The 18,081-nt window shown below is 26.4% G+C and overlaps 2 protein-coding genes across 2 annotated transcripts; one reads left to right on the top strand and one right to left on the bottom strand.

Annotated features, from left to right (window-relative positions):
- Window positions 1-3,717: 3,717 nt before the first annotated feature.
- Window positions 3,718-11,431, bottom strand: LOC100164043 (protein NRDE2 homolog). The gene is made up of 15 exons (XM_008188503.3): window positions 11,255-11,431; window positions 10,716-10,971; window positions 10,524-10,631; window positions 10,099-10,435; window positions 9,372-9,545; window positions 7,978-8,197; window positions 7,706-7,855; window positions 7,140-7,490; window positions 6,767-7,058; window positions 6,499-6,705; window positions 6,095-6,403; window positions 5,873-6,032; window positions 4,807-4,993; window positions 4,165-4,361; window positions 3,718-4,098 (listed from the first exon to the last, which is right to left on the bottom strand). Exons 1-15 carry the CDS (start codon window positions 11,316-11,318, stop codon window positions 3,973-3,975), a joined length of 3,138 nt encoding a protein of 1,045 aa, XP_008186725.1. The 5' UTR covers window positions 11,319-11,431; the 3' UTR covers window positions 3,718-3,972.
- A 144-nt stretch (window positions 11,432-11,575) lies between these two features.
- On the top strand, window positions 11,576-14,826 carry LOC100166079 (proteasome subunit alpha type-4-like). Its single transcript, NM_001293489.1, is given in 7 exon segments — window positions 11,576-11,756; window positions 11,890-11,932; window positions 12,016-12,178; window positions 12,249-12,415; window positions 12,478-12,608; window positions 12,677-12,800; window positions 14,543-14,826. Coding segments are annotated over 7 exon segments (816 nt in total). The 5' UTR covers window positions 11,576-11,753; the 3' UTR covers window positions 14,728-14,826.
- Window positions 14,827-18,081: the final 3,255 nt, after the last annotated feature.

The following is an 18,081-nucleotide window of genomic DNA, read 5'->3' as shown; positions in this document are numbered from 1 at the left end:
ACTACGCACCGAGCCACGCGTCGTGGAAAGCTAGCCTAAAGTAGTCTTGAATTTCCATGTTTTGAGCATACCTGTGAAGACAGTAATTGTCCAAAATTACATTGTGATGAAAATTAAGCAATATAATATACTGCTATTATTAAATACTAGTTAAAGAATTAGTGAAAATGTATGGAATATGGTTATATTATCATTTGGTAAAATTTTAAAGTATCTACAGTAATTAGTTTTTAAGTTTACACTAAAAAAAAAATTGGTTTTGCGTAGGTATAGAAATTCCCATTTATCATTTTTTTGTTTTTCCTGACGCTTAAGAAAACTACCTACTGAGAATTTTCAATTTTGACCTCTTTATTAAACCAACTAGATACACTTTCCTATCAGAAATTACACTGAGGTAAAAATTGGAGTATATTTACTACCACAAATGTGGATGACAGACAGTAAAAAAACACACATCATGACCATAATTCATAAGTAGTAGGTACCTAGTAGGTACACCATAGCTATATTTACGTTCAGAATCTGAAATAAGAAAAGCTGGGAAATATAATTCGTTCTGCTATACGGTAGGTTAAAAGTGAGTCATTGTAATAATGGATGATTTTAAATTTGAATTCAATAATATAAAATCATTGTATGCGAAAAACTATTCTGAGCGAAAACTGTCCGCACGTCCGCCTATATATATTTGATGAAATTTATTATTGGGTATTAGTACAACAGCAGGTTAAAATCATTTTTGCCAAAAAATCACATTTTAAAATGTTACTGTGTGTTTAAAATATCATAATATATCCACAAATAATATTTTTAAATTACAACAAAATAACTAAAATTGTTATTCTTGGTTTTAATATGTAATTTTGTCCAAATTTGAACGTATAATGTCTGTAAAAAATAACCGTGTTTATATATTTTTAAATTTTTTGGCTATATATTATAGTATGAATCAATTATGAGAACATTTATCATGTATATAATGAATAATGATAACATAAAAATTGTATGGACATTTATTGTAACACTTACGGTTAATAGTTTTTGAATAACAACAAAATAAGAAAATCATTGTATGACAATTTGTTAAGAGGACGTCACTACACCCGAATGTGTTTTCTCCGTCTTATAAAATAGCAAATTTGTACAACATAGCAAAAACTGTTTTGCGCGGGACAACTTTTATCTTTCTGTTTGTAGTAGTGGCCCCAAGATTGCTGAACATATAGGGTAAAAAATTATCTATGGAACAACGTGCCTATATTTTAGATAACATAAATACAATAAAAATTATTTGCTTCAAAACATTTAGTTTTTTTGTTTTTTTCATTTGCTGATAAAAAATGATTGGATAGTGCTATTGAAAAAAAAGCACGTCGTTGCACAGATAAAGTTCTTCTTTACGTGTTGTGGAAATTTGGTAGTTCTACGACAAATATGGTTGCGAGAAAAGTTGTCCCGCGCAAAACAGTTTTTGGTATGTTGTAAATTTGTAAGACGGAGACAACACGTGCCACCCGTGACGTCCTCTCAATAGGTATGTCTAACTTCAAACACTAGTAAAAATGTCTGAACTCAGATGGATGATGAAAACCCTAAAATTATTTAACTTATAATCAAAATAAAAAAAAGCGGATAAGTTGATGTCGCTCGGCTGTACAGCATAGGGTAAAACTGTACAAGTGGGACATGGACATTACAATATTACATGGATGGTATTAAATTTGAATACAATAGGTTTGTTCGTTTTGAAAAAAAAGTGTACACTAATTAGTGTAGTGTCAGGGGATAGTGTAAGGGGTGTGATCAGAAATCTGTTTTTAAAACAAACGTTTTTGGTGTTGATCAATCAGCTGCAATACAGAATCAACTATATTCGCTGATAAGAAATGATAACAATTACCTACACCGGCTACACCTGCTCTTGGGTCAGTGTGAAGAAAGTGTACACTGATGTAACACTTTTTTAAAACAAACAGGGTGTACAACTACACTATTTCAAAACGAACGCTTTGGTGTACACTTATTGTGAAAAAGCGTACACTTTTTGTCAAAACGAACAAACCTAATGATATATCATTGTAAACGAAAAACGATTCTGAGCGAAGACGGTTTGTCAGTCTAGGATATTTTATATAATATTTATATTGTTATTAATTATTTTATTATTAACACTAATTATAAAATTACAAAAAATAACTAAAATCGTTATTTTTGGTTATTTACCATGTAATTTCGTCCAAATTTGAAATTATAACATTAAACAACTGTAAAAAAACTGTGTTGATGTATATTTTTAGATTTTTTGGCTATAGAATAACTACTTATACGGAACCATACTTTAAATTTTCAATCTTTAGCTATACAAATTGAACATTTTATAAATTTTTAACTGCAAAATCATTTTTTAATTTTCAATGCTAAATAAAAAATATCATGACTGTATTTTTAATATTTTCAACTGCTGTTGAAATAATTTAGCAGGAACCTTGTATTAAAGTTTCACGCTTTTTGACCTAATGAATAAAAATGTATTGAAATTTATAGAAAAAAAAAACTGAAAGTGTCAGTAAACCACTCAAAACAAGTCAATCTATTTTAAAAATTTATAGTGTATAGAAAATTCTAATATAATAAACATTCAATGAAAATGTCATGTATGATGTATCAAAGAACATGAATGTGAACGTGTTCATTTGAAAAAAATATGAACTTGAACACATTCTTTTTTTAAGCATTGAGTGCGAATTCAATTGTTTAGTGAACACTGCTTTTTATTAAATTCAACGATCACTTAATTATGAATTTTCAGATAAATAAATGAAAAAAGTAGTTCCTAGAATTTAAAGTAAATATTATGTTTACTTTGACATTCAAAATTCAAATCTGCTTTCATTATATAAATTAGTAAAATGGTAGACATTTTAATAGCTAAGGCTTGAAATTTTAATTCAAGATTTCTCAACTTGATGTTACTGATTAGTGAATTGTTATACATATACAAAATAATTTACGAAATTTTGTGATTTGATGAATTTAGAAAAAATTTAACTTCAAAAGCAATTGTGATTTGTGACTAAGCATTTTTGATATTTTTTAATTGCTGTGATAACATTCATGATAAACCTTGTATTTCAATTTTCAAGCTTTTTTACTGACATACCACAATTTTACCATACATACAATAGCCCAAAACGAAGCAAAATATTTTGAAAATGATATCATGTCTAGGTACTAAATGCTAATATGAATATTTTGAAAATTTCATATTTCGACAACTACAGTAATACTTCCGTTAACGGTCACTTCTATAGGACGGTCACCTCTATGTAACGGTCAATTTTTTTGGTCCGTCGAGTATACACTCCTAGTGTTATCCTACCTCTGTAGGACGGGCACCTCTAAATAGCGGTCATTATTTACTGTCCCTTCGGTGACCGTTATATGGAAGTTCTACTGTACTTATTTTTGAATCACAACAATAAATCAAAACCGATTTTGTTCGAAATTCCAGTTTTAAAAAATTGTTTTTAAAGTACAATTTTTTACTATTGGTTCTCAAAGTACTAATGAAATTGAATTTGTTACCAATGTTGAATATTCTGTTCACTAAACTATGTGCTTGATTATTTTAAAAAACAAATTTTTCATAGATTGCACCTCAAAAAACAATGTTATTGCATAAACTGAGCATTCTAATTAATAATGCGATTGAAATGTTTTTTTAAATAACTATATTATACAAAATATTCAGTCTTATCATAACTAAGCCTTATTTCATACATTACACAAACCATTTTGAACTGTTACAATATGTTGACATAATTACAAAAAAACTGTACATTCAGGAGACTACATCAATAGTTGACAAAGAGTAATCGAATTCACTCATATACATACATAATTTTATAATATCTTATAATACTTTTTTTAGTATTAAAAAATTAGATATTACTGAGTATTATATTTAATTTAGTCTTCTCTCAACACTAACAACTCTTCATGTGTAATATGTATTCGTAACTCTTTTTCAACCAATATGTCACAGATATTTGGCAGCTCTTCTAGAAGGTAAAATGCAGCTTCCATGTATAAAAACTGTAAACACAAATTTTTTAGTTACCAAAATAGACTTTTAATAAAATTAACAATTAAGGTATATACTTTATGCCATGGACAGTTTTCAACGGCTTCATAGTAACATTTTTTATAATCCAATGGTGAGGTTTCAGATATATAATGTAGATAAAGTCGCCAAAACATTGGACACTTTTTCATTCCTGTGATATTACTAAGATTTCTTATGAAATAGTCAAACAAATTACGCATGTTTTTGCATACATCTAAAATATTTCCACCTCCTATAAAAATAGAAATTAAATTATAATTATATGGTTTTTATATGATTATATTTCAGCTGATCTATAAAAAATAAAAAGTAAAATATTGTAATTTAATGAACTTTCCAATTGAGAATATACAAAAAAATTTAAAAATTATAATAATATTCATAATAGTACTTCATTAATTTTTTACAAAAATTTGTTTTAATTATTTCAGAACCAACCATCCTAGAACTCACAGACATTTTTTAAAGCATAACAATAAATTGTTTTGAGTACCGTAAATCAAAGATAATTTAGAATATTATGTTTAACTCCACAAAACTCTCACATTACAGATAAAATTAATAACCATATAACATTGCATTAAAAAATCAATACAATTCAATGTACCTCAAATAAAAAACATGCACATTATTTAAAAAATGTTAATTTAGTTATAAAATCAATGAAAAAACCTTACCATATATACTCATGGAGCTATCAATGTCATTCAAATGTTTTCTTGCTACATCACTTGCTATTCTCAATCGTTCTCTGCCCACAAGAATCAACATTAATCTGACAGTTTCCATATTTTTAGCAACACCATTATCAACATAAACATTTTCAATTTGCCATAGTGGTGTTCCAAAACCTCCATACTTAGTCTGTAAAAAACAAATAAACGATATTCATTGTCAACAGAGAACAAATGCATAGAATATTTAAAACATAAGTGTCATACAAATTTAAGTAAAAAAACATATTAATAAAATTATTCAAAATTTTTTAAATAATAATACAATATTTATGTTTTTGTATTATCTTTTAACACATTCCATACTGATCTTGATATTTAGTATAGAATTTTGGTGGCATACCCAAAAACCTAAATATTTAGTTTAAAAATTATATAAATTTTTATAAAGATGTATATAATATGTTTCAAAATATATCTTAGTCAAGAATATTAATATGAGGGAAATTATGTCGATGGGCAGTTGAGTTGGAAAAAGAAGTTGAATCAATGTCTTACAACTAAAAAAAAAATGACGCTTTGGTGCAAGTATTTATATGATACATCCAACTTTTTATCTAATAATAATTGAGGAACAAAGAACTATCTAAACCAGAATATGATAAAATTGTTTGTTATATTATATGTTAGGAATATATAACTTATGTTGACAACAATTCTCAGGCAATGATATCTTTTTACAACAAACTTGACCTTAACATAAACATAATTTTTAATTTTTAATGTTGGTACATTTCAATTAATATGTGGTTTTACTTTATAGAATATAATAACAAAGTTGTAATCATCAATCAAATTATAAATAAAAGAAAGTTATAACCATCAACAACAACCATAACATTATACTTGTACACAACAATAGTATTGTGTACCATAAAGGGAGTCAGTATCATCCACCACACTATAATATTATGAAAATCATAAATAGTAAATACACATGAGCATTCAATTAAAAATGCACATAAAATATATTCAAAAAGCAATTAATTTGTAATTTTTTTTTTCTTACTTCATTCCAAACCATTGAAAATAAAAATTGCATATTGTGAGAGTACTTTGATATAGAACTTCGTAAACATATTTTTAATTCTTTATGATACGTTTTTGATTTGTTACAATGATAATTTAAAATGACTATCATGGTTTCAGTTAAGATTTCTTCAGCGGCACTATAACAATTTCAAATCTATTAATAACATTTAAACTTAAGTACATACTGAAATTGTATTACTGATTTTTTTGGTAGCCTTCTGTTGTTATAATATTTTCAATTTTTCTGATTACATCTTTTAGCATAGATACAGAATCTTGTACATTTTGAGTCAAATACAAAAACCAAGCACGACAGATAATCCATTCAATGAGAAATTGTGGTATATAATTATACTTCAGATCACAATATGCAAATTGTTCTTTTTCATTTAGAATACTCTCCGTGACATTATCAAATACAAGCATGGCTTCTTCTGTTAAATTTAAATTTGCTTGCTCTGGATATACTCCAGTTGCAAGAGCTATAAGTGTTTGTAAAGCTTTTTCTCTAAATTCAAAACAATAATTGTTAAAAAAGACATACAATTTATATGCATTAATATAGTATATTAATATATAAAATGTAGAAAAGATATTACATACTTGCATTCATATTGAATCAATATTTCCACTATATTCTTGTAAATAGCTGTGTATGGTGCTCGATAAGTATTGTTTAAATAAACTGGTTGATTATCCAACAAAACAGATTGACCATCTATTAATTTCTGTAAAATTTTTAATGCATCATCTTTTTTGCCTACTTGGTTTTTGAGTAATGCAAATTCAATGAACAAAGGAATATTATTTCTGCAACACAAAAATACATTTTTTCAATGTTAAGTTATTTTATTTGAATATTACATATTACCTGTAATGAGGTTTTCCAAGCAACAATTTTACTTCAGACACCAAACGACTGTTATCAGAGCTGAAATTTACAATCATACGATACCTTTCAAATCTTAACCACCACACCAAAAACATATTAGCCTCATCAATATAATCCATAGCGTTCAAACAATCAGTTATATGTCTTAAAATGGTAGTTAAGAAACTAGAATATGTTTGGCTGGAAATAGATTCTTCATAATAGTTAGGTGGCATTGCTGTGTTGAGCATTACCAACAATGCATTACTTGCTTTCTTTTCGCCAAAGTTTGCTGGGAAAATATGTGAATATTAATACATTATGATTGTAGCAAGGAATACAGTCATTAAACAAGTATAACATATTAACTTACAATCTTCAAAATGATGAGCCATAAAGAGGCTGCTGAGAACAGTCTCAAGACCATCTAAATAATAATGACATTTATGAATGCCTAATTGGTATGCAACAAAATGACGAAATGGTAAAATGGGCATTTTTAGTAAAATGAAGCAAGCGGTCACCAGATTTGCAATGACAGACTTATGAATGGCTAGAGGTTGAACTAATTCTGCCATTTCTTCTGGTAAAACAACTCTTTGAGGATCTTCTGCATCATCTGCCATATGCTTAGGAAGAGGTAACCAACGATCGCGTGTTCTTAATGATTCCACTTGATACCATGCTTTATTCAGAGGCATAGTTTTCAGTTCATTATCAAAAACTGTAAGATCATGATCATTAAATTGGTAACATAAAAAAAAATGTTTATTCTCAGTTTCAAAAGAGAATAATATACTGGGCGGTGACCAGTTTTTGTCTGTTGGCGGACATCTTTCACATAACAATATGGATAGTAACCGGTTAAAGGGAAAAATAATGTAGAACTAGTATATTCCCTTTAAAACGGAGTTTATTATATTAATAGATTTTATTTACTTATGTCATCAGATGACTCGATATAAAACTTTTCGATAAGATCACTATCAAAATGGTTAATGCTGATTGAAAAATACATGTTTATCAATGTTAACAACTGTTCATAATGTCCAGCCTGTCTCAGAAATAAACCACACTTCACGAACAACTCTATAAAATGTGCATATACACAAAATAAATTTAATTAATATAATATATAATATTAATGTTAGCGTAAAAAATATCCTGTTATTAATGAATTTAAACTAAAATGTATATTATATTATACTAACCGATAATATTTTGTTGTATATCCAGTTGTTCATTCAATGGTAAACCTCTTTTTATTTTACCCAGGGCAAACATAGCATCTGAATACCTTTTCAGAACACTAGAGGTTGTACAGTCTGATAAAGAGTTTTGATTTACATTTATATAATGACACCATAATAATGCTTGAGGGGATTTAGATGAACTATATTTTTCTAATTCTTTCAACAACTCTTTATTAAGCTAATATATAAAAATAAAATCGTTAAAAACTATTTTTTAATAATTTATGAGTAGAGCCCGGATTTGTATGTATTTGCATATTTATTCTGACATACTAAGTGAGCACAGAATATGTTTTATGACATAGTTATTTGAAATATGAAACTTTTATGGTATATATTTTGCATATTTTGACATTTGTCCATTTTTATTTTTTATTTTAAAAGCTTATTTTACGATTTTAATTTCGTATTTTATCATTTAGTGTATATTTTGGTGTTTTTTACTATAAATTAAAACTACCAACAAAACACAAATGATTTAGGTACCTAATTAAATTCTTTTTAGGATACATTTTTGATATTAATTTATTCCTATTTTTTTCTTATAGATTGAAAAACTACCTACAAAACAAAAATATTTTAAAGAAAAGTATATAAATAGAAACGTTCTGTAATTTTAAACATATGGCCAGGTTTATAGGACATATTACAACATTGTAATAAAATATCTATTAATTTACAAAGCAAAAGCAATGATATTTTAAAAGCGGTAAATTTGTTGAAAATCTTAAAAAATGTTGTTTCAAATTTAAGAGTTTCGAACATGATCTATGAACGTAGAATTGGAGAGTTTTGCTCCAAAATAAGTAATACATACAAAGATGAAAATAAAAGAATGATCATAAAAAAATTTCCTGATGGTAACAATAGGGGTTTAACTGTATTTAGAGGTAATAATAAATTTCGGGTTGAAACACATCATTTAATAATTTATAATTTTGCTCAGAGCTGGACAAAAGAATAAATGCATAAAATAATATTTTTATTATACTTAATTAAATAGGTTTAAATTTATTTTATTATTACCCATTATGTCCTAGCGCACCCATATGGTAACGAGAAAAATAATTTCTAAAAATAGCTGTATTAAATTGATTATTTTTAGTAACTTTAGAAAATAAAAACAATAAATATTTGAAAAAAAATTACTTTGTACTTAATGGGTTAAAGAGTTGTTTTCATTGGGGGGTAGGGTGGGGGCCCGGGCCCACAACCATATCTAGGCTCCTGGGTCCCTGAAGGTCTTAATCCGGGTTTGTATTTAGGCATATTTAAGATTTTTTAGCACATATTTGGTTGGGTTTTAATGCATGCAAATCCGTGCTCTATTTATGAGATATAAGTGACATTACTTCTTCTGGTGTAAAATAATCTTCAGCAAGCGTCCATTTCATATCTAAAAGTTGGCCATTTTCAAAATTAAATGATAGTGCTTTGTCTAATATAGCAATTTGCTTCTCTAAGATGACTTTTTTATTCAATTTGCATTTATAACCATAGCCACGGTTTAAAGAATATAAGGCTACCTGTACAATAATAGTGTTTAAAAGTTAATTTGAAGTTATTTTCACGAAACAGTTGTGAGGCAAGCCATGTTGTATGGATAGGAATATTGGATAGTGGATAAATAAACATACCAGTGGGGGAGTATAGCAGAGATAAGAATGCTTAGGTGGATGGGTGGAGTGAGTAGGGAGGTTAGAATAAGAAAATAATTTATTAGTGGCAGTGTATGAGTGGCACCATTTGTAGACAAAATGAAAGAGAATAGGTTCATGTTATGAGAATAGATAACTCGGTCACTCGGAGGCAGTGAGAATCGCTATAGATATTAATGTAATTAATGTAGAGAGCGAGAGGAAGACCAAAGAAGAAATGGATAGACAGAGTAAAGAATAATACAGAAATAGTTGGTGGAAACTGTAAGTAGATAAGAGGTAGGGGACAGAATTCTATGGAAGCGTAGAACAAGGGTGGCCGACTTCAAATAGTTGTGGTGAAGGAAGAAGGAAAATATAAATAATTTGAAGTAATATTCAAAAATAAAATACATTTAAAAATTAAAATAAAACACCTTACTTGATGATTTACAAATTTTATCCATGAATCAATATCATTTGGCTGTTCTGCTAAATGTTTATTAAACCCAGCAGTCAATTCAGTTAAATTATTCTCACATTTTATTGAATGCAACTGGACTTTTTCAATATCATCACCTTCTTCATGAACTTTTTTAGGCATATTTATTAACATTTTATTTTGAGTTAAACAATCTTCTTCTATATTTATCTCAATACTTCTGTCACCACAATCTTTTTCTTTTAAAGTGTAATATCGTTTAATTTGTTTTTGCTTAAAAGAATTATGTACCCATCCTTGATGATCTAGAACACGATACTTATTACTAACACGAAACCTTAAGACAAAACAAAAAAAATATTTAATATTTTAATATCTCAATAAAATATACATAAATACCAATATTTTATTAATAATTAACTCACATAGGAGCCGCAGGTCTATACAGTTTTTCAACTTTTAAATTTCCCAATTCTCTTTTACAATCGATTGTAATAAAATCACAATCCTTTAAAATGTGGTCAACGTATGATCTGAAAAAGTTAAATAAACAATAATTAACTGTAAGTATTTACTAAAAATTTTTCACAAAGAAAGCTGTTAAAATTATTACTTACTTTGGTCGTTTAATTTTTTTAACACGTTTTTTATCCTTCTTTTTTTTCTTTTTCCCATGTAATTTTTTGTACAATTTATAAGAATTTTGAATATTTATCTCATGCTCTTGTTTTTCATTTTCTTTGATTCCATCTTTAATTAACTTTAAAGCTTCAGGCTTAAAACTAGAATTATTAAGCCATTCTAGTTTTGAAGCTTCAGGCTCGAAACTAGAATTACCAGGCAATTCTGGTTGTCCCTTTTGTTCTTTGTTTGCTATAAAAACAAAAGTATTATAGAATATGGGTTAATATTTAACATAAACTGAAAATTAACTTAATTAAATTTAAACTAAAATAAACTCTGTTGCTAATTCAAACAAACTATCTTGGATGGAGTGAACTAAACCATTTTCAAGTTACAAAAATCAACCAATATGAAACCGATTATATTGCCTACCGTTAATAGTTGTAATTAAATGAACGTTAGATCTTAGATACAAGATACATACATAAATTTTCGAATTCACATATAAATCAGTTGAATTTAACTCTCTTACCTTCAACATCTGCAGTTGAGCTAGATTTGGTTGAGCTATCTATAAATGCTGGAAATAAAGACATGACTTCAAACCATTGAACTAAGCAAGAGCATAAAATATTAAAAATAAGAAATAAGACTTATGATTTTAAAAAGGAGCGTACAATTAAAAAAAGATCTTATTAATCCTTATCACTTATCAATCAGCTATCGCCTATCGCCGTACTATCATAGATAATATAAAAATATATTATCTACGCGTACTATCTACTAAACCTGTGGTTTTATCACGAACTACTACATGTAGTAGTTCGTGGGTTTTATCATCAATTGTTAATTTCAAAGACGTTCTACATCAACTAGATTACACTGCGTTTATTCACAAACCTTAAAAAATCCCGGATTTTAAGTTTTAACTTAATTTCAATTTTAAATTGTCATTGTTTATCAACAATATTATTATGTATTAGTTTTCATTTTTTTATTTTACAACTTTTATTTCTCTAGATACTTCTAAAATGGTAATGAGATGTTAAAATATATTTATTAAATGTTAAACGATCTTCTCAACTTTTTTTTTATAAACTAATAATAAACTAATAACATTTATAAATAAATAAAACTATTTTAATTTTCCTATTGAATTTTTTCTAGGCGCGAAGATATGATACAAGAACAACTATTTTTTCTCCTGAAGGTAATGTCTAACATTAATAGTTGTTTTTAAATTTTTTACATGTAGTGAATCCATGTACTGATGCAGTGTATTATTTACTTTAGGTCGATTATACCAAGTGGAATATGCTATAGAAGCAATCAGTCATGCTGGAACATGTTTGGGCATACTTACAAATGATGGAGTTCTCCTGGCAGCTGAAAAACGGAATGTGAATAAACTGCTTGATGAGACTTGTGGCTCAGAGAAAATATATAAACTAAATGAGTAATTTAACTACTTTTAATTACTTATTTTAAAACTATTATTAAGTCTTAACTTTCACAAATTTTTCTAGTGACATGGTTTGCAGTGTAGCTGGTATTACTGCTGATGCTAATGTTTTGGTTAGTGAATTACGTTCTATTTCAGAACGTTATCGTATGCAGTATGGAGATTCTATACCATGTGAACAGCTGGTTTCGTGGTTGTGTGATGTAAAACAAGCATATACTCAATATGGAGGTATTTATTTAAAACAAATATGAAAAGACAATTTCTACTTATTGAATTGGAATATTCTATAGGCAAAAGACCATTTGGTGTTTCAATATTATACATGGGTTGGGATTCACATTATGGCTTTCAACTGTATCAGTCAGATCCTAGTGGAAATTATTGTGGTTGGAAAGCAACTTGTATTGGAACGAACAGTGCTGTACGTTAAAACAATTTCAATTTAATTAAACAGCTTTCTGTTATTTAATAAATCAAATATTATTATAGGCTGCCATTGCATCATTGAAAACTGAGTATAAAGAAGGACAAATGACATTAGATGAAGCAAAAAAATTGGCTGTGAAAATTTTATCAAAAACTTTGGACGCTACAAAACTTACAGCTGATAAAGGTAAAATATACTGAAAATGTACAAAATATCTATTAATTCTTAACAGTTGGAAAAAACCCTCTGTATTTTAGATTCTGAGTGGAGTGATGAATGTATTGGTTTTACAATGTGTTTTTTTAATTTTTTAATTTTTAATTTTAGGACAGTAAAAGTGCTTAGATTTTCTTCAACAATATCTTTTCTGAAAGGAAAGTGAATCTAGTTAGGGGGTCAAAAGTAAAAAATTAACAATAGTTTTCAAAAGCGCCGTGAAAAACAAAAAAAAAAAAATTAAGGAAAAACGGAAATTTTTACGCAAAATCTGTTTTCGAGAAAATCAAATTTGGTTTTTGGTTCAACTCTTAAATAAATTACTGTAGATACTTGAAAATTCACTGAATGTTTATATTGACATTTTCTATACTCTATACAATTTTGAAAATAATTTGACTCTTTTTGAGCTGTTTACGGACATTGTCATTTTTCAATTGTTTTAGTTTTTTTTTCTATAAAGATCAATAAAGTTTTATTTGTTGGGTAAAAAAGCGTGAAAATTTAATGCAAGGCTCCTAATATATTGTTTCAAAGACACATGAAAAATATTTCTCGATTTCTCATGTAACGATTTCCTTATTTTGTTGTTTGTTATTCATTGCTCCACTTAAAATCTAAAATTTAAAATTTATTTTGTAATTAAAAATTACAGTTGTCACACAATAATTTGAAAAACTTCATACATCAAACTAAACGCTTGGTCCCTCTATAATTAAAAGAAAATACATGTATTTCGGTCCACTCAATCATTGAAAATATCTGTCAGTGGGAGACACTACAATTCAAACTTTGCCTGAACCTCTAGTTCTAATTTCTTTATTATTAATCATATTTAATAATAATTTATAATATATGGAATTTATATCACAATTATATTATATAAATAATCTAATTGACATACTATTAAGTTAATAACGACGGTGATAAAATATTATATTAGTTTATTGTATTGTAGATATCAGTAAGTTAAATAATGCTATGAACCATAATACTATATAGTGGCCAACAATTTATCAAAAAAAAAAAAAATATAAGATTTCATTAATAAGATTTAATAATACATACATATGTATAAAAACATATACAATAATAGATGATAAATATAATGAAAGTATCTAATATAATTTTCCACATCTCTTTAATTTAAATTATTTATTTTTTCCCAATTATTTGAACACTTGGGAAATCATAAAACCTTTATAAATTTTAGCTCGATCCCCTGAATTTTGAATTATTAAGTGACGACTATTAGTTATTAATAACTTATTGTTATAAATTTATATTATATTTCTAATGAATAATAAAAATGTTTAGTGCATTTTATAATAATATACATTTTATAGATTCTGAGGGGAGCGAGGAAGCTTGTGGTTTTACAATGGTGTTTTTTTTTTTTACCCTGTACATAAAATTTCTACCATTAGGAGTGCTTCGATTTCAACTTATAGTATCTTATCTTTTACCAAATTAAATCAAGATAGTACTTTAGAGAGGTCATTTTTAGATTTTCTCATTAGTTATTTGATGCCCTATTTTTGAATATACATTATATAATGATAATTAAAATAACATTCATACATTTTTTAGTCTTTCAACAAATTTTAAAGTACCTTCTATTTAATAAGAAGTTACTAATGCCACAAATAAATATTAGTTCTATGTAAAATTTCCAATTGTTAACAATACATAATTGATATACATTTTTTTAGTGGAAATGGCTACACTTAAACGAGAAAGTGATCAGACTGTCACAAACATACTTGAAAAACATGAAGTTGAGAAACTTATTACTGAATATGAAAAAATGGAAGCTGAAATTGCTGCAGCTAAAGCAGAAGCCAAAGCTAAAGAAAAGAAGGAAAAAGATGCAAAAGAAAAAGATCAGTCATCTTAAAACTAAAAGAAAAAAATGTTAACAATTAAGTTTAATATTTAATGAAATTAATGAGAAAGAATTTTTTGGTAATGGCCTATTATAAATAATGTGTTAATTAAAATAACATGATTATTTCTCTAATTATTATTTTTTTTTTACAGTTCTGTTACAATCTTATCTTAATAGTTAAGACTCAATTTGTCATCTGTATAAAAATAATTGTAACAAATCCATGATATTAAGAAAGCAAACATTGCTATTGAATTCTTTTTCTTTCTCAAAAAATTGGAGAAATCAGAAGAGTACTTAACCATTTTTGTATAAGTTATGGATATATTATATTATATTATCATGTCTTAGGGGTAGTAGTGAAACTAATATGCAGGGCTACTTATAGCGCTTAAAATCACTAAAATAAGCGCTTAAAAACATTATAAGCATTTAAAAAACTTAAATTTAAGCACAACTATTTAATCAAAAAAATAAACTTTCTTTTTAAATGAAAAAGAAGGTACTAGAAATAATTTGTCTAACTATGCTAAAAATAATTATTAAGAAATTTTTCTAACTAAAAAATCAAAAAATAAATAAATCTTTATATTATGAAAAACTTCAAACTACACTTTCGAGACATTTTGTTTTATTGTTTATGGATTTTTCGAAGGATTTCTAAAAAATAAAATGTAAACGATATTTACAAATAGATAAAAAAAAATAATTAATTAGGTAATTAAATTTTACCGTCATTATTGCATTGAATGATTAAATTTTAATTCTTTCAAAAACAATATTATAGGAGAAAACCATAAAAAAAGTAGAAAAACTGGTCAAAAAAGTAGAAATAACCGGAAAAACTGGAAATAAGCATTTTTTTTGAAAAACCATTGAAAAAAGCTAAAAAAAAAAAGCACTTTTAAATTTCATTATTGAACGTGTTGTAATATGACATACACTTCCATAGCACTCTGCTACATTTTAAGTCAATCCATACAAATAAAAAAATGCTTTAACTTCCGAGCCCCACTAATAAAGTATACAAACATTGATTTTACATAAAAGGGGAAATGACTGGTTTTTATAAATAACATTAATGTTAATAGTTAATTGTTATCCTCATAGTGCCTGTATTACAATCGTTGAACTAAAGTTAAACCACCAAATTCGGCTGGTAAAATCAGTGGTTCAAGCGTAACCGAGGTTTAAACTATGATTGTAAAACGGCTTAAAGGTATACTGGTAAAGAATATTAACAATATTTAATTTTTATCTCATTTATAGTTTACATCAAATATAAATACATTAAACACCTCAAAAAGAGTCAAAATATTTTCAAAATCTTATGGTGTACCTATAGAAAATGAAAATATAAACATTCAGTAAAATTTTCATGTATCTACAGTTATTCGTTTTTGAATAACAACAAAATAACAAAATTGCTTCATGAGAAATCGAGTGAATATCCAATGTAAAAATATGAACTTCAAACACTCATAAAAATTTAATTTGATTTTCTTAGACATTTTTTTTTTTGATAAAGTTTTTGACAAACTTATGAATAATCTTGTATTATATATTCAAATCTTAGATTTAAAAAGAAAAAAAATTGTGAATTTCTAACTCAATATAATTTGCAAATTTTCGTCATTTTTACGTATTTTATCTATATTTGAACTTGCTGATAAAAAAAAAATTGTGACTATGAATTTTTAATTTTTTTTCATCTGCCCTTGAAACAATATACTAGGAACCTTTTATTAAATTTTCAAGATCTTTTAACCAATAAATATAATATAAGATATTGATATTTATAAAAAAAAAAAATGGAAACTGAAAATGTCTGTAAACAGCTCAAAATAAGTCAAAATATTTGGAAAATGTTAGGGTGTATAGAAAATGCTAATATAAACATTCAATCAAAATTTTGTCAAAAACCGTAATTTTTGTTATTGTTGTTTTGTTTATCCCTGAGCTTTTCGAAAACAGATTTTGCGTAAAAATTCCCGTTTTTCCTTAATTATTCTTTTGTTTTTCTTCTGACCCCCCAAAGCATCAACTAGATTTTGACTTTCAGAAAAGATACTGTTGAAGAAGATCTAAGCATTTTTACTGTCCTAAAAGAATCTAAAATAAAAAAAAACAAATTATTGTAAAATCAATAGGTACATTCATTGCTCCGCTCAGAATCTAAAATTGTATATATTATATTAATACGGTAACCGGTAAGTTGAAGTAATATTTAGTAATATTATTTGTATTTTGCAGGGATGGAAAAAGTTTTTAATTTTTGTTAATTGATTTAAAAAATATCGTTTTTGTTTAACGTTTTTGATTAATATTTTTAAAAACATTATTTTTCCATATTATTTTTGATTAACGTTTTTGATAACATATATTTTTTTTTTATATTATATTCTTAAAACTTTTAACTTTTAACTTTAAGTTATAATAGTAACACGCAATAGAGAAATGCACTTAAAAATTAAAAATTAAAATTAATTTTTCTTTATATTTAAATTTAAATCAAAATTATATTTTATATAAAAATTATAAAATTCAAAATTTCTGATTTCAAATTAAATGTTTTTTAAAGTTAAAGATTAAAAAGTAATGACAAGTGAATTTTTTTTTCGTGGTATAATTTAATAATGTATAATACTATAATTTATTTTCGTTTTCGTTTTTGATTTCGTTATTAAATTTTTTTCGGTTTTTGGGATATTTTGTTTTTTTCCGTTTAATAACGTTTTTTTAAAAACGTTTTCAAAAATGTTTTTCGTCCCTGGTATTTTGTATATAATATAGTCTCAACTTTCAAATACCTACCCACAAATAATATTTTTAAATTACAGCTCAAAACTAAAATCGTTATTCTTCATTTAAATATTTTTTTTTTAAAACATTTTTTTCGTATAACGCAAATTTTTTTTTTTTAAAGCTTAAAATTGAATATCGCTCGGAAAAAATATCGAAATATCCCCCGATTTGCTGTGTAAACTACCTTTGATAGGCTTCAGAATTAAACAAAATTGTTTAAAACGAATATTAATCGGCGCTTGGACAAAAAAATCGTAAAAACGCCAAACACGAATTCTTCCGCGCAGCATTAAAGTAGTGTGGTACACATAATATGTGTATAAAGTAAAATCGCAAACTTTTGATGGCTATTACTTCCACAATAATTGTTTCCTCAAAAAAATTCAAACAGTTTCGAAATCATCTACTTGAAAAACACATAAGTTCTTTGGAAAAAAACAATTTTAAAATATTGAATTTTAAGTCTTTTTTTTTAAAAAAATGTGCGTTACGTAAAAATGTAGTTTTTGAAGTTTTTCATCAATAACTTTTGTTATTGTTAAGGTTTGTCCGAACCTT

The sequence above is a fragment of the Acyrthosiphon pisum genome, chromosome A1, assembly GCF_005508785.2.
Source record: "Acyrthosiphon pisum isolate AL4f chromosome A1, pea_aphid_22Mar2018_4r6ur, whole genome shotgun sequence".
Taxonomy (NCBI): Eukaryota; Metazoa; Arthropoda; class Insecta; order Hemiptera; family Aphididae; genus Acyrthosiphon; species Acyrthosiphon pisum.
The sequence above is the reverse complement of the archived record's forward strand: the minus strand, read 5'-3'. Positions and strand labels throughout refer to the sequence as shown.